General features: G+C 33.1%; 1 protein-coding gene across 1 annotated transcript in view; it reads left to right on the top strand.

Annotated features, from left to right (window-relative positions):
- Nucleotides 1–17445, top strand: part of AGL (amylo-alpha-1, 6-glucosidase, 4-alpha-glucanotransferase) — an 81524-nt gene extending 64079 nt beyond the window's left edge. Inside the window, exons 28-34 of the mRNA XM_060090178.1 lie at nucleotides 330–465; nucleotides 1810–1922; nucleotides 2764–2975; nucleotides 4173–4270; nucleotides 6039–6126; nucleotides 6237–6370; nucleotides 14979–17445. Of these exons, the coding sequence (XP_059946161.1) occupies nucleotides 330–465; nucleotides 1810–1922; nucleotides 2764–2975; nucleotides 4173–4270; nucleotides 6039–6126; nucleotides 6237–6370; nucleotides 14979–15096 (899 nt within the window). The 3' untranslated portion in view covers nucleotides 15097–17445. The remainder of the gene's footprint in view (nucleotides 1–329; nucleotides 466–1809; nucleotides 1923–2763; nucleotides 2976–4172; nucleotides 4271–6038; nucleotides 6127–6236; nucleotides 6371–14978) is intronic.
- The last annotated feature ends 1046 nt before the right edge of the window (nucleotides 17446–18491 follow it).

Consider the following 18491-nt stretch of genomic DNA (forward strand, 5'->3'; position numbering starts at 1 on the left):
ATTTATCCATTTTGCTTTATGTAAATCCTAGTTCATTAATCTTAAATGGTATAGAGTTTTCCATTATATGACTAGACTAGGGTTTTTCTGTTCCTCTTCTCAGCAGTTATTTATTTTCTTGCTAATACAAGCAGTGTTGCAATGTATATTCTTGTATGTGTCTCCATGTTCACATAGGTAAGCATTTCTCTAGAGTGTATGTCTAGAAATGAAATTATTATGTGGTAGAATATGCACATCTTCAACTTTTAAGTTATTACCAGATTGCTCTCTAGAGTAGTTATCCTAATTTATTATATTTTTATAAATGTTTTATTTTTCTTTTTTAGGTTTTAATATAACTGCAGGGGTTGATGAAGAAACAGGATTTGTTTATGGAGGAAATCGCTTAAATTGCGGTACATGGATGGATAAAATGGGAGAAAGTGACAGAGCTAGAAACAAAGGAATCCCAGCCACTCCAAGGTAGTGTTTATTTTTAGTGCTTATATAGTTATATCATTTGTAAAACCACATACTTGTGGAATCTTTTATTCTATTAACCATGAAATCTTCATGTTAAATCAGTCAAAATCTTCCTGCCTTCCCCCTACTTCCCCTTCCATGCACTCCTTTCTCTCCCCTAATATACACATACACAATCCTCTTGATATAAATTATCAAGTAAAGCTATCTGTTCTCTTCTGGATGTTCTCATGGGTTGATTACTTGCAGGCACCTCAAAGGAAAGTTTTATGACTTATTATCCTCATGGTTAAGACATTACTTTATAACATGAAGTGTTTTCTTTGTAAGTATTTCATTATTATTATATTTTGTAAATATAGAAAGCAACCAGTTGTCCTGTCTTTTATGAAATCCTTTCACTTTCTGAACATTTTCCCCTTAATTTTTAAACCTTTTATTCCATCATTTCTTTTTATGATTTCAAGTTCTTACTACAGTATCAAGTCTGAGAAACTATTTTCTTATTCCAAATTTTATCTTCAATCAGAATTGTCAAAAAAAATTCTTGAATAGTAGTTGTCATTACATGTTTTACAAAGTCTTTTAAAAACCTGTTTATTTTGGTGAATTATTAGATCTTATACTTCCCTTTCATTTTCCTTAAAAATGAGCTTTCAAATTATGATGTTCACCTTCCCTGGCTTTCTTCAATCCAATATCCCATATTTTCTGTCTTTTTCACTGGAGCTCTATCTCAGTATTCTCTAACTCCTACTTCTGCCTTTTTCCAGCAGCTATCTCCTTTTACTCCATAATCTCCATTCTACTTCATAGAATTTTTAAAAAATACATTAAGATGGTAAGCAATGGCAAAGTAATAAGAGGAATGATTTCTTTTTTTTTTTTATTGGAGTATAGTTGCTTTATACTGCTGTGTCAGTTTCTGCTATATAGCAAAGTGAATCAGTTTCTTATATATGCAGTGCACATTCCTATAAAGTGAGGATTTTTTTATAGACAGTCATTTTTATAATGGGTTAGTTATATAATTCTTCAAAGCTGTTTTTTGAATGCCCTTTCTTTAAAAAATATTTATTTATTTATTTATTTGGTTGCACCGGGTCTTAGTTGCAGCTCGCCAGCTCCTTAGTTGCGGAACACAGGCTCCTTAGCTGTGGTATGCGAACTCTGATTCATTGCAGCATGCATGTGGGATCTAGTTCCCTGACCAGGGATTGAACCCGGGCCCCCTGCATTGGGCATGGAGTCTTTCCACCGCACCACCAGAGAAGTCCCTGAATGCCCTTTAGATAGTGCTTAATTTACTCATTGTCACAGAGTAAAATTTATTTTTAATTTTAGAGATGGGTCTGCTGTGGAAATTGTGGGCCTGAGTAAATCTGCTGTTCGTTGGTTGCTGGAATTATCCCAAAAAAATATTTTTCCTTATCATGAAGTTACAGTAAAAAGACATGGTAAGCTGTTTCTTTTGTTTACAAAGAAACTCCAAATGTACTGTCTATATTCTTAACCTACGTAATCATCATGTGACTCAATGAACTAGTATTAGAAAACCCTTAAGATTAAGGGGAAAGACAAACCATTAATTTACTAGTATGAAAACTGTAACAAACCTGATTACTAACCATATTTTTATAGCAACTTTGAGGTGAGATATGAAGAGCATCATACTTATTTTTTTCCTCAGTATGACTGTGAGCAAGTCAAGCTTGGTGAACAGTTATGAAATCTTTACATCTCTTTTTCTAGAGCAGTGCTGTCCAATAGAAATATAATTTAAGTCACATACATATTTAAAATTTTCTAGTACCTACATTTTAAAAAAGTTAAAAGAGACAGGTGAAATTAATTATGATTATATTTTTTATTAACTCAATATATACCAAATATTATTTCAACATGTAATCAATATGAAATTATTCATGAACTATTTTACTTTCTTTTGGGGGATACTATATCTTTGAAATGCAGTATATATATAAATAAATAGAGTATATACTTCTGGCACCTCTCAATTCAGACTAGCCTCCTTTCAAGTGCTCAATAAAGATAATTTTATCAAATGTAAGAGTGATCCAAACAAAGACAAATGATCTAGGATCATTTGTTAGAGTCTAATTCTTTTTTGGTAATACAGTGAAAGATAATTTTTAATTTCTGGGTAGTGTTCTTCAAAAAGCCCTGACAGTTTTCAAAAGTGGATAATTTATTGACTAAATATTACTATTTATCTGTAACTAAATGTATGGGTTTCTTTGAGTGCCTAAAACTACCAAGTCTTTTGTAATGTTTCAGGAAAAGTTGTGAAAGTCTCATATGATGAGTGGAACAGAAAAATACAAGATAACTTTGAAAAGTTATTTTATGTGTCAGAAGACCCTTCCGATGTCAATGAAAAGCATTCTAATCTGGTGCATAAACGTGGCATATACAAAGATAGTTATGGAGCTTCAAGCCCTTGGTGTGACTACCAGCTCAGGCCTAATTTTACCATAGCAATGGTTGTGGTAAGTGATTTGTTCTGTTCTTTTCAAATTTCAAAAATGTTATGATAGGGTTTATTTAGTTCTTTATCCCCATTTGTTTTCAAATTCATTGAATTGCTAAAAAGTGCACTGTTTACCAGCTAGTTTTATATGGTCTTTTCTAATGAATAAAGCCTTATGCATATCACCCTTAACCTATAACATTTGGTGTCAAAAAATAGAAAATAATGGATGATGACTAATGAAGTTCTTCTCAATAACACACATAGAAAATGATGATATTTGTACAGCACGCTGGCCCAAATGGATTAGGTTGCTGCCAGATCCAGCTGCTTCAGTTAGCCCCAGGCCCTACCCAGCTGTCTTGAAAGCAGAGGGCATCTGTATTTCAGCACACCTGTGCCATGACCAGTGCCTCAGCACACTACTTGGAAACATCTGGACTAATGAACTAATATGGGTAGCTTCAATTCACATTCCGTTTTCTTTGTTGTATTGCACTAATTAGTTCTGTCTAGCCAAGAATTCTAGACTCTCCTTATTTTCTCTATACCTAGTCTAAAAATACAGTAAAATAGAGAAGGTATGTGTTCTTCTGTGTCCGCCTAGATGTTGCCACTTTGTCAAAAAGAGTATTAAATGTAGTATTATTAATTATAGTAGAATAAGAAATACTAAGGTACATAATGGTAGCTTTGATTCAGTGTGCATTTGATTTCATTTAACATTTAAAATTAATGCAGATTCTTAGTCACCAATGCTTTCTCGCCTTCTCTACATCACAAGTAAATTTACTCATGCTATTGGAGTGCAAATCCTCTGTATTATATTATGACCCTAAAAGCAAAAAATGAGTTCCAGATGAACTTAAAGGAAGCTATTGTAAATCTTCTAAAGAATGAATTATATGGGTTTAAATGTGTTCTGCCTTCACTGTAGCTGTGACAGCTTCATTCTGGAGCTAGTATACCTTCTTAAGTGACACAAGGAAACAATCACCTCAAACAGCTTTCCTAACCTCTAAGGCCAAGATCATCGCTTCCAAGTCGGCCTGATAGGATTAGGTCTGATTAGGCATCTGCACTTGATTTCTGACTGGCACTGTATTTTTAAAGTTTTCGTTATTTTCCAAGTTTATAGTCTATTTTCCAAAGTGGGTGGACACTAATTCTTCTGTGATCTTAAAAAGTTTGTATATTTGTTTTTAACACTCATTAGGCCCCTGAGCTCTTTACTACAGAAAAAGCATGGAAAGCTTTGGAGATTGCAGGAAAAAAATTGCTTGGTCCTCTTGGCATGAAAACTTTGGATCCAGAGTAAGTTACAAGTATTAAGAATGTTGTTCATATTATATTTAATATATAATTATGTTCATATTGGCATGAAAACTTTGGATCCAGAGTAAGTTAGAGTATAAGTATTAAGAATGTTGTGAATATTTTATTGCATCAAGCCATAATTTTTTTGCTTATCAATAAGATCTCTAAAATTGCATTCAAACTGAATTTTTAAAAATACGTTTTGTATCTTCATTAAACATCAGTGTTCAAAATGCCTTTGGCTGGGCCTCCCTGGTGGCGCAAGTGGTTGAGAGTCCGCCTGCCGATGCAGGGGATACGGGTTCGTGCCCCGGTCTGGGAGGATCCCATGTGCCGCGGAGCGGCTGGGCCCGTGAGCCATGGCCGCTGAGCCTGCGCGTCCGGAGCCTGTGCTCCGCGACGGGGGAGGCCACAACAGTGAGAGGCCCGCATACCGCAAAAAAAAAAAAAAAAATGCCTTTGGCTTGTCCTATATTCAATAATCAGTAAAAGAATTTTAATTTTATAAACTAATATGTCATGAATATTTTCTAATGCCTATTTTTTCTGACTGTAAAAGTCATGCATGATTATCATGAACATTGGAAATATAGATGTATTGTCTCCTCAGAGACAACCATGATTTTCTAAATTGTTACTCGTAGTAGTTCCTTCCATATTTCTAAATGGTATGTGTTTGCAGCTGTTTCTTGATTCTTTTAAATATTAGACATTATTTGCTTACTGCTTGCGATGACAGATGAGGATTTAACTCTGTCCTTACCTTGCCACAAACCCTTTCCATCCTCTCTAAGTAATTACACCACTATTTTTATTGAAACCAATAACTAATTTTGTTTTTATGATTATGTGTTTATCTCATTTTGTATTTCTTCTCTTTTTCAATTTTTTTTTTGAGTTTCTAATGACCTTTCTGTTTTTCTTCTACTTTTTTGCTTTAAAGCTTGATACCCATCATCAATTTGCTTTCTCTTTCATGTATGAGAGATCCTCATTTTTGTAGTACCCTTACCTTTGTAGATTTTTCCTGACTTATTGTGTACTCATTTCAATCTTGAAATGCAAAATTTTATGTGTGTACTTATCTGCATTCTAAAGTATTCTCAATATTTTCAGAGGTGTTAAGAACCACTGGTCAAAACTAAAACCCACAGTAAAAGCTTACTCGTTGCAAGTTCTATCTATCTCACTAAAAGAAAAGAAAAGTAATAATTTAATTGAACAGAGTGTAGATAACTGTCTTCTATTAAATGTTGCAGTGTTTGTAACTTTAATTTGTAAGTATGTATAAATTGTGTGCATTTAGTTGCTATTTATAATCTAATAATGTACCAAGTTTACTTAATTTTAAAATAACTTCATGGAGAAGTTTAAAAAACAACCTTTCCAATATATAATAATTAATAAAACCTTATCTTTAATGTTTACTAATTCACATTATTCTGTGTATATTTTAATTGTTACAAGTATATTAGAGGCCTAGTGAAATAATTAAATTCAACCAATATTTAGTGCCTCCTTGAAGGCAAGATATCTGAATATTTTATATTTTTTGTATTAGGCAGTAAGTGTTTCTTAATCATTCCCTAACACATTCTGAACTCAGTATATACTAATTTAAGGTTAAATGGATGATAAGCTTTAGTCTAGAGATTGGAAAACAAAATAATTTGATTAGTTCTTACCTTTGCTATTAGGAAATTTTTCTAATGCTTTTTGTGTAATGCCTGATCTTTTTTTAACCTAAATTTCAATTATTTTGCAGTGATATGGTTTACTGTGGAACTTATGACAATGCCTTAGACAATGACAACTACAGTCTTGCTAAAGGTTTCAATTATCACCAAGGACCTGTAAGAATTTAATTTTTCTTCTTTGAGTTTTCAATTAAAGTTATTTTTCAAAGAATTTTTTGATATCCACAGCTCTTTTTTTCCCTTCACTTTTAAATTATCTTTTTCAGGAGTGGCTGTGGCCTGTTGGGTATTTTCTTCGTGCGAAATTATATTTTTCCAAACTGATGGGTCCCGAGGTTACTTCAAAGACTATATTTTTGGTTAAAAATGTTCTTTCTCGACATTATGTTCATCTTGAGAGGTAAGTCGTCAGGGCATGTAATTTTCAAAATTAATGTTTAGTCAATTTATTAGCTAGTAAATGGCATTTCCTTACAATTCATTTCAGTATATACTATGTGAAATTTGAAAGCATTACTCTTTAACACAAGTTCTATGTAATTTTCACCTTCTTTTAATTATTTTAGGTTGTTATTTAATTTAAAGACTTGATACTGCATGATTTATACATGTGGTGGAATAGTCTTTGGTTTTTAAATTTAGCTGATATTTTTGGATATGGTTAGCACAGGATAAATACAAAAACTAAAAGTCTCAGGCTGGGCCTTTTGAGTTAACTGATTTAAAGATATATCAATAAATAATCTTCAGAAATGATTTCATTATAATTAAAATATCAGTGTTGGTGTTTTGTCTATTTCAAACTCATTTGTCACCTCCTTTGTCCTAATTATTAACAGATAAATAGTATCAGAGTTATGTGTCTTTATAAGATGATATAACTCAGTCAAAAGGTATCTTAATTTCACAAGTTCTAGATTAAACCTAGATATATGTACATCTTATTGCTCAGAATAATTATACATAAATATGCATAAACAACATAGTTTTATCTCCTCTATTACAAGAACATGAGGGACTTCCATCTAGCAACATGAATGTTGTCAAAATTTTTCTTTTTATTTAAAGTTTATTTTCATTAGCTTAAGTATAGTCACAGAAACCCTAATCCTGTCACACTTCTACCTCATCTAGAGATTATGTCTGAAGTCTGTGTGATGTGAACATTCTTATATTCCATCGTTTACTGCCCAAAGTATTTCTCAATATTTGCATTACTTTTCTCTTTCTTCCTTTTTTTCCACGAGGAGTAAGAATATCTCACACTGCAGAGATGATTCTTCTACTTTACCTATAATCACATCCCTCCTACCTGTTCCATGACTTTGTCAAATAGTTATCCTTTCTTGGTATTCCACTTGATCCCTCCTTCCTAAGCTACAAAGATATCTGTCAGCCTATCCTAAAATAAAGTACCTTCATGCTGTTCCTGCCTCAAGCCTTGTTTTATCATTCTGTTCTCTTTTCAGTACATTTTCTATATAATTAACCTCATTTTTTTTTTCTTTTCTGACACCCAGTCAGTCAGCACCACATACAATCTGGCTTTTGTTTTGCCCTCACCACTCTGGTGAAGCCACTCAAGAAGATCCTTTCTGGTTCCCAGATCCCATGACTTCCTTTCAGTTCTCTTCTTTGACCTGGCTATAGTATTTGACATTGTTGCTTTCCTCTTTTCATGAAAAACATTATGCTAGCCACAGCATTAGGTTTCCCTTGTTAACCTAGTAATAGTAGCAACTATAATAATAGCAAATAATATTTATTGAGTACTTACTATCTTCAGATATTGTTCTAAATACATTCATATAACATTACTCATTTCATCCAAAAAACTATATAAAATAGCTACTACTATTATTATCATCCTATTATTGTTATTCACATCTCCATTTACTAGCTATGTGGCTGTGGGAAAGTTACTTAACTTCTCTGAGCCTCAGTTTCCTCATCTTAAATGGATGTGCTGGTATTGTTTTGAGGATTACTGTATTAGTACATGTAACTCGGACAAGATACTAACTCAAGGTATGAGCTACTGTCTCCATTTTATAAATTAAGCTTAGAAAGTTAAGTAATTTATACAAAGTCAAATGACAAGTAATTTGGTAGAGCTCTTACTGAACTCCAGGCAAGCTGGCTTCACAGGCTGTGCTCTTAACCACTACATTATTGGCTCTATTTACTGTTTTTCTGGCTTTGCTTCCTGGCATCTAAATATGTTCATTCTCCAAAAATCTATCTTTGATCTTCCTTTCTTTTCTATCTACCTTGTCTTCTGTTATATTTCACCTAATCTCACATTTTCACTCTTCAGGTAATTTTTAACTTTCATAAACTCCACTTCTACTTTTTAGCTACCTGATAAACTTGTTACCTCGGATGGCCTTCTGCCGTCACTCATTTTCTCTCACACGTTTTTTCTTCCTATAGTTCCCATCTTTGTTACAGTATTACTGTTATTCATGCTCTGCAAGCTCAAATACCCCAGGTACTTTTTAATTTTACTTCATTACCTCTCTAGGACATCCAGATAGTTGTTGAGACTTGATTATAGTTCTGTTCCTTCTAACAGCCCACCCTGTTCCTTTCTGTTGCCAATGCCTGATTTGTAACTCATAACCTTTTCTATGGACTAGGCAATAGCCTCCATACTTCCACTCTCTTTTCTCCATTTTGTCATATTACCCCAAACAAGATAAATCTTGTGGAAATATAACTCACAATTTTAATCTTATGTTTAAAAATCTTCAGTAACTCCCCACTGGCTACAGAATGAAATCCAAATTCTTTAGTTGCCACAATTTTTTCTCAAACTACCTTTCCATATTTTTTTCTTGCTGTTTCCTGTAGCTACTTCTAATAGCATAATATGCTTTATGAGCTTTGGATTCAGATTGAATTTCAAATTCTGTCCTTGCTGCTTATTTTTGCATGTGACTTTGAGCAAGTTACTTAACCTCTCTGAAATAAATTTCTTCATCTATAAAATGAGAATAATATCTCATTACTTGCTGTCAAGACTAAATGAAAAGATAAATCAAAAATACTTGTCACCTGTGGGGAGGTGCACGGCCACTGCTGTCCCCACTGAGTCCTCAAGGCTTGTTCTGTTGGCTACATGAGGCTGGAAATGATGGGGTTCCGTGTCACTGCTTTCTACTGCTTTACCCTAATATGTAAAACTTTTTCCTCAATAAATGATAGAATAAGTAAAAAAATAAAAATAAAAAAATACTTGTCACAATTCAAGAAATGGTTTCATCTAAACTGCATTATTACTTTTTAAATTGTCTATAGAATCTGTAGTAATGTCAATATTCTCATTCTTGATAGCGATAAGTTGTATTTTCTCTTTTTTTTTTTCCTGATCTGCCTGGCTAGAGGCTTATCAATTTTATTGGTCTTCTTAAAGAACCAGCTTTTGATTTCATTGGGGGTTTTTTTGTATTGGTTTTCAGTTTCTATTTTATTGATTTCTACTCTACTTTTTATTATTCTCTTCTACTTACTTCAGGTTAATTTGTCTTTTTCTGTTTTTTCACTGTGTAAGTTGAGGTCATTGATTTAAAGACCTTTCTTCTTTTCTAGTATAGGTACTTAGTGCTATAAATTTCCCACTACATACTAAATTAGCAATACCCCAAAATTCTGATGTGTTGTGGTTTTTTTTTAATTCAGTTGAAACACTTTCTGTTTTCCCCTTTGGTTTCCTCTTTGACTCATGTGTTATTTAGAAAGGTGTTATTTAGTTTCCAAATATTTGGGAATTGTCCAGAGATGTTTCTGTCACTGATTTCAAAATTAACTCTATTGTGGTCAAAGAATATATCTAATATGACTTATCTTTCTAAACATATTGATACTTATTATATGACACAGAATATGTTCTAACTAGGTCACTAAACTCTTTGCAAGTGAAAAAATGTGCTTCCTGCTGTCGTTGGGTGGAGTGTTCTTAAAATGTTGACTAGGTCAATTTAGTTGATAGTGTTATACAAAGTACTCACAAATTTTCTGTCTACTTGTTCTGTGAGTTACTTAGAGAGGGGTATTGGCATTTTCTGCTACAATTATGGATTTGTCTATTTCTCCTTGGGGTTGTATGGGTTTCTGCTTCAGGTATTTTGAAGCCTTATTATTAGATGCATAAGTATTTGGAATTATTATGTTCTCTTGATGAATTATGAAATGACTTTCTTTATCACTGGCAATATGTCTGTGCTCCAAAATCTTCTTTGTTTGATATTAATATAAGCACTCCAGATTTCTTTTTGTGTGTGTGAATCTGTTTTTTTAATTGAAGTATAGTTGATGTACAATATTATATAAGTTACAGGTGTACAATATAGTGATTCACAATTTTTAAAGGTTATACTCCATTTATAGTTATTATAACTCCAGATTTCTTTTGATTAGTTGTGAGAATGATATATATATTTCCATCTTTTTACTTTTAACCTTTTTGTGTCTTTATATTCAAAGTAGGTTTCTTGTACATAGAGCATATAATTGGGTCTTATTTATCTATGCAACCCGATAATCTCTGACTTTTAATTGGGATGATTAGACCATTTACATTTAATGTGATTATTTATATGGTTAAGTATAAATCTATTTGCTTTCTGTTTATCCTGTCTGTTCTTTGTTAGCTTTTTCTTTTTTCCTGCTTCTTTTAGACTGATTATTTTATTTCCATTTTATCTCTTTTGTTGGCTGATTAGCTATTCTTATTTCAGTTTTTTGAATGTTTGCTTTAGGTGTATAGTATACATCTTTAACTTATCATAGTTTACTTTCAAGTGAAGATATAGCGCTTCAAGTGTACTATAAGAGCGTTAAAATAGTATAGTTCTATTTCTTCCCTTCAGACCTTTATGCTATTATTGTCATCTATTTTGCTTTTACATATATTATAATGCCCATACTACATTGTTATATTTTTGTTTCAATCAGTTATCTTTTGAGTTATTTAAATAATACAGAAAAAAGTCTTATATAAATACATAGTTGCCAGTGTTCTTCAACTCTTTGTGAATATCCATATTTCCATCTGGTATCATTTTTTTCTGCCTAAGGACTTCCTCTATTATATCAGGTCTACTCATGATGAATTCTTTTTTTTTTTTTTTTTTTTTTTTTTGCGGTATGCGGGCCTCTCACTGTTGTGGCCTCTCCCGTTGCGGAGCACAGGCTCCGGATGCGCAGGCTCAACGGCCATGGCTCATGGGCCGAGCCGCTCCGTGCCATGTGGGATCTTCCCGGACCGGGGCAGGAACCCGTATCCCCTGCATCGGCAGGTGGACTCTCAACCACTGCGCTACCAGGGAAGCCCTAATGATGAATTCTTTAAGCTCTTGTATGTCAAAAAAGTATTTGCCTTCATTTTTTGAAAGGTGTTTTTGTTGTGTATAGAATTCAATATTGACACCTTTTTCTTCTAGTACTTTAAAGTTGTTGCATTATTTTGACAAGAAATCTGCTGTCATCCTTATGTCTAATTTGCCATTAATTTCATTCAGTGTATTTTTCATTTCATACATTGTAGTTTTCATCTCTTGAAGTTTGATTTGGGTCTTTTGTATATCTTCCATGTCTCTGCCTAATATTTTGAACATATGGAATACCGTTACAGTAACTATTTTAATGTCTTTGTTTGCTAATTGATTTCTGGGTTGGTTTCACTCGTGATATTCTCTTATTATGGTTAATATTATCCTACTCTTTGCCTGTTAGTGTTTTATTGGATGCTAGATGTAAATTTTACTTTCTTGGATGTTGGATTTTTTTCTGTATTTCCATAAATATTCTTGAACTTTAGTTTGGAATGCAGTTAAATTATTTGGAAACAGCCTGATCTTTTCAGGACTTGATTTTAACTTTTTTTGGACCTAACCAGAACAGCATTTAGTTCAGGACTAATTAGTCTACACTAATGAGTCAACACTCATCAGAGTTCTCTATCCCATTTCCCTAAAATTACAGTTTTCAAATTTACCTGGTGGGAATAAGCACTGTTCCTGACCCTCTCTGAATGGCAGGTACTACTTCATCTAATAATTTTGGGTGGTTCTTTCTGCATCCTTGGTTAGTTTTCTCTTGTGTATTTGCTGATGATTATGCTGCGAATACTTGAGTGGGACCCTTTACATGTCTCCAGAGTTCTCTGTTTGTGCAATTATCTCGTCTCTAGTACTCTGACCTGAAAATTCTAGCTGTCTTGGTCTTTCTGGACTCTCAATTCCATCTCTTCACCTCAAAGAGTCTGCCAGTGGGCTTCCCTGTTGGCGCAGTGGTTGGGAGTCCGCCTGCGGATGCAGGAGACACGGGTTCGTGCCCCAGTCTGGGAAGATCCCACATGCCGCGGAGCGGATGGGCCCGTGAGTCGTGGCCACTGGGCCTGCGCGTCTGGAGCCTGTGCTCCGCAACAGGAGAGGCCACATCAGTGAGAGGTCCGCGTACCACAAAAAAAAAAAAAAGAGTCTGCCAGGCTCCACCTGGGTTCTCCTCCCTTTGTCAAATCCTAGAAACACTCTCAAGGTAGGAAGGTATAGTAATCATAGGACTCACTTCAATTTTTTTCTTATTTCTTAGGAATCATTCTTATTTGTTGCTTAATATTCAGTGTCTTAAAAACTACTGCTTCATATACTTTTTCCCGTTCTTAGATTGTTTCAGGCAGGAGGGAAATTCTGTTCATGCTATTCTGTTTCCCGGTAGACAGAGCTAGGAAATATATACAATATATATACATACACATATATTTATATTTCCCTGTAGTTATCCCTATACAGTATACTGAAAACCTGCGTTCACACCTGTTTAATTCTAGTGTTTAATTTTCTCCCTTTTCATATTTGTAATTCCCTTTTCCAACAGTGAGTAACCTACTCCCCATACTCCGCTGTTGCCACCACATGGACCCAGCTCACCCTGCTCTAGCTCTGACACCCCATGCTGGGGTGCCACAAGACATAGATGCCCTCTTCACCTTCCTTGGGCCTGACAACCCCATGTAGGCCACTCTTATGCATGGATGCTCTCCTTGCACCACTTGGGCTCTGGACTCCCCCCACCCTTGCTATGAACTCCTTCCTCATACCCCCTAGACTCTAACATTCTACTCAGTGCTACTCCTGCTACCCTTCTCTCCTTCCGTCCTCAACTGTAGTTACTGACCTTCTTGGTCCCACCTAATGACTTGAGGAATGAATTTTTCAGAAAGCAAGGGAAACGGAACTTCTTTATACAAGTATGGGTATCTTCCACATTCTTGTGTTCATATCCAATTATGAGCAGCATTTAATGGTTCTGTAAGTTTGTTTTGTTTCTTAATTTTGGTGCTATATTAGTTTGCTAGGACTGCTGTAATAAAGCACCACAAACTGAGTGGCTTAAACAACAGAAATGTATTGTCTTATGGTTTTGGAAGCCAGAAATCTGAAATCAAGGCATTTGCAAGACCATGTTCTGTCTGAAGGTACTAGGGAAGTATCTCTTTCAGCCCTCTCTCCTAGCTTCTGGTATTTCCTTGTCTTGTACAGCATAATTCCAGTCTTCTCATGGCATTCTCCTTGTGTTCATGTTTGTGTCCAAATTTCCTTGTTTTGTAAGGACACCAGTCATATTGGATTAGGGGCCCACCCTAATCCACCTTAACTAGTTACATCTGCAACAACCCTATATCCAAATAAGTTCACATTCTGAGGTACTGAGGGTTAAGACCTCAACATACGAATTTTGAGGGGGACACAATTTAGCCCATTATAGATACTCAGGAACCCAACTTCAGTAATCTGACGTAGTTTGAACACTTGAAAATGAATAAGTTTTCTATGTTTTCTATTTCTCTATGACAGTTTTTTGAAATATGGTACCTAGCTGATATTATTATTAATTATTCAAAATATTGCCATATTTACCTAATGGAATCATTTTTTCATTTGTATTATGAAATATTTCATATATTCAGAAAAGTATATGTAAGTTACAAAGCATAATAATGAAACAAATTAAAAAATGAACCAAAAAAATGAAACATTACAGAATTCTGTATTTTTTTAAATTTTCATTTCATATTTAAGGGATTACATTACATCAAAATGAAGAATAAATTTGATATGCTAATAATGCTGTGTTTTGATAGTGAGATCTGGAACGAGTCATTAACCTTCATAAACTTCTCTTACCTCCTCTATAAATAGGAATAGTTATGATACCTACCTTATAGAGTTGCTGTGAGCATTAAATGAGATAATGTATATAAAGCACTTAGTATTAGAACATAATAAATGCACAATAAATACTAACTGTATTATTATTCAGGAGAATGAGAAATTAGCATAGAAATTTAGATTGTTTTTAATTGACATTCTTTTCCTAATCATAATCCAGTGTTTCTTCATCATTTCATATTCATTTTATAATTTTGTCAAGATCAAACATAATACAGTCACATAATTACAATTTGAGTCTCATAAACTTACTCCAAAAGAAATAAAATTAGGGGGCTTCCCTGGTGGCGCAGTGGTTGAGAGTCCGCCTGCCGATGCAGGGGACATGGATTCGTGCCCTGGTCCAGGAAGATCCCACATGCTGCGGAGCGGCTGGGCCCGTGAGCCATGGCCGCTGAGCCTGCGTGTCCGGAGCCTGTGCTCCGTGTATGGCAAAAAAAAAAAAAAAAGAAAAAGAAATAAAATTAGGCCTGAGTGGATGTTTGTATCATACTTATATATTCATTGGGATGGTAGTTTCCTCTGTTTTTAATACATAAAACGATTCCTTTGTAATTGAAAGTCTTAAATCCAAAAGATTGAATATCAAAGAATAATTTCAATCTAAACTCTTTATACATAAGCTTTAGGATATTCTGTTTTATTTTGTAGTAAATGAGTACATATTGTTTTCTAAAAGAGAAGGCAAAATCACCCAGGTGTATTGCCTATTTTGTTAATCCAACAAGATATGTGTTTGATTATATCTCATAAAATGGCTTTTCTTTCTTTAAGATCCCCTTGGAAAGGACTTCCAGAACTGACCAACGAGAATGGCCAATACTGTCCTTTCAGCTGTGAAACACAAGCCTGGTCAATTGCTGCTATTCTTGAAACACTCTATGATTTATAGTTGACTCATGCATATGATTGCATTAAGTATGCAATCAATTGTATTGTTGAATGCAAGGTAATAATGTAATGTAAATGCTTTATATGCACATGCTAAAGTCATTCTTAAAATCTCATTCATATAATACTGATGCCCGATTAGGTAAGACTGTAAAGCATTGGTTTTACTTTTTCTTTTTTTTTTTTTTTTAAATAGGATGTTTGTCTTTTGAATTCAGGAAGTATTCTTCAAATGCCTAGAAAAATCAATAATTTGAAATCCAGAGTTTGAAAAAGAAAAAATCATGTAATCTTCTATTTGTACATAAGTGAAAATGAAATATGAGAATGTAATAATGAAAGAAATGGAAAAGTATCTTTAAATGGTGGTATATATTTTCTTCAGTAACAATATATACCAAATAGGCTGTGGTTAATTAATACTTTTACTATAGTATTTCTAGCACCTTCCACACTGTATTCAATAGATACTAAATGAATGCTGAATCATAGAAGTGTCCACCTGCAATATATGTTCATAACTGGAGCACAGATGTTTATAATGTGCTTTTACTTTTTTCACTGATATATTAACATGTTTTTAATATAATGAATTTCAACAGTATATTTAACAAAATTTACTTGTGCTAATGTTGCATAGGATATATGAAAAAACCACAAAGCATTAGGAATTTATTTTCTAAAAACAGGTTTTATAAAATTAGTCTTGAGTGCCAGTGTCCTACTATGAGATGGTTTACCTTTCCGTAATGCAAATTGTTGACCATGTTTATGAGAACTTTAAAGAAAAAAATACTATATTAGTTTTCTAAAACTTAATAACTATTTTTAGTTTGTGTATAAAAGTGTATTATACTGGTTTCCTAGTAACCAAAATGTGTTGACAAGTTTAGCATTGAGAACAATCTTAACATAATATAAATAGAGATATGAATTCAGTAGTTATCTTGAATTCAATATAATCATTTGAAAAGTTTTTCATGTTATTTTAAGATACCTTAAATCTGGAAAAGTCATAAAGGAAAAAGGCTTTTAACATTTATATGATTTGACATTTTTTAATAGTACTTATTTTCTAGATGAATTTTTTTTTTACTGTCTGTTTTTGTCTCAAGAAGGCTCTTAAATTAGATCATTATACTTTCAGTTGAAAGAAAATAGTTGCAAAAATCCATTTCGTTATTCAATTGTGTATTTATAGTTAAAATAATGGTGCAATAACACTTTTCTCATCTAGAGGTCACATATCCAACCACCTTAACTCTGAAGAAGGAGTAAAAATAAAGAAGAAAAACAAGTAAGCTAAAACTTCTGGGTAGTAAAAATGTAAAAATGCTTCAGATACCAAATACCCATTCTCGATCCTCCTTTAGTTTTAACTAGCTTCGTTCCTGGTTTCCCAACCTAAAGCAGATTAAATCCTACAGATTTAACGACTGTTGTGATAGTAATCTGACCACTGTCTATAAACACATTGATTTCCAAGTTTCCCTTCCTTCTTTATTGCTCAATGTATAACTTTCTCTAACCTGTGCAGTTAAAAAGAATGACCTTCCTTGAGAGGCAGAACCATTAGTCATCAAAGATTCACATAGTTCTATTGTTCTAATTTAACTCCTATATTAAAAGTGGTAAGAAAAGTAACTGAAAACCAACATTAAGTATGTTAAATATAAAAGCAAGAAGCAATGGCTGGCTGATGATTAAATGTGATAACTAAATAAGTAAATGAATATATTAACTCTAATAAGTAAATAATAACAAGTTGACAGTTTTAAATACATAACCATATTGGGTTATCTATGGTAGGGCAAATATCCACCTCAGTAAATTTTTAGGATATCGTGTTGCAGTAGAAAATTAAGTGATTCATATTCCTTACTAGGAATATTAATGAAAGAACATTGTTATAATCTGCATGGCCTATTTTAAAGTTTAAGAGGCATGTTACACATTACTTCATCAAAGGTTGTTAAAATAATAGTTTTAGACTTTAGAGGGATAAATGTTGACTAAAAAACATTTAAATAGAATACTTCATTCCTGAGTGATGTTGGACGAGGTACCATTATATTACATATTGAGAATGGTTCTGTGCCTTGGTTCTTAATTAATTCAAATCATTCTTACTTTTTAACTTGAGAAGTTTGCCAGTTTAACCAGTATGCTGTGATAATTTAATACATTTCAAAGATAATTGAGGAAACATGAGACCTGTCATCCTGTCTATGAGCATTATAACCTATGTGAACTGCAATGCATTTCTGGTATGTCTTCAACTGCTCTATCTAGTAGGCAAATATCATTTTTATGTCTGTGTGCCAAGAAAATAAAAATCTTTTCTAAAGGACTATATTTTGCATTTATTCCATTATTTACCAGTTAACTAATTTGTTAATGCTGACTACTACCATTTATTCAGAGCTTGCTTATTTTGGGTGCTTTATCTTTTTGCAGGATGTGTGGGGACAAAGAGAGGAAGAATTTTAGGCTGTTCAGTAATTTATTTAATTAGCTATGTTGAAATTAGGAGCAAAGTTAACTTTTGATGTACAAAGTGATCTGTTAGCAGCTATACAATCCCCAGGTATTTCTTGAAATCTTTCACACTACTGTGAATTTTTTGTTTACCTTTCTTTCATGAGTATGAGTGAATTTGTCAAACTTGCCAAACTTATTTATATAGATCCTCAATGTGCCAAAATAATAAACTCAAGTAAGTTGCTCAGTTTTGTTTTGTTTTTCCATTTGTGTGAGATTTCAATTATTAAGTAATACTGATACTTTGTCATTTTGACACAATTTTTTCCTAATATATATTTCTTAATATATCTGGTATTGGTTGGAGGTTTTTTGTTTAACTTACAAAAGCTTTTCATTTTCCTTTAATCAAATTTTTTAGTGTTTATCTTTGTGAACTCTTCTATCTCTTCAAAATTTAATTGAAATTTTAATTGATCCAATAATTTAATAAACTTTTGTTTCTGTGTTATATTCTGGTTTTATATTTATCTATTTACAGCAGCATACAGTATGAGTTGAGACATTACTTCGCTTTTTTTTCAAAATTGTTATATCCAAATTCATGAATTGAATTTGATTTGTAGTGATTCCTTTTTTAAATTATTGAATTTTTATGTAATAATAGGGTGTACTTCTGGGATATACCGTTGAAGTTATCTGTGCCTGTTCACTCATTTAACTATTATAATTTTTGTTTTAATATTTGTTAGAGCTTTTCCTCACCGTCTTTCTCTCACTAATCCCCTACTCCTTTTTTAGAATCTTGTTCTATATACCTACCTATTTGTTCTTCTCAAGTACTTTTCCATGTCCAAAAAGTATTCTCTTACCATTTTTACTAAACTTATACTTAACACTGTAAGGTAATTTGAT

This window comes from Mesoplodon densirostris, chromosome 2 (genome assembly GCF_025265405.1).
Source record: "Mesoplodon densirostris isolate mMesDen1 chromosome 2, mMesDen1 primary haplotype, whole genome shotgun sequence".
Lineage (NCBI taxonomy): Eukaryota > Metazoa > Chordata > Mammalia > Artiodactyla > Ziphiidae > Mesoplodon > Mesoplodon densirostris.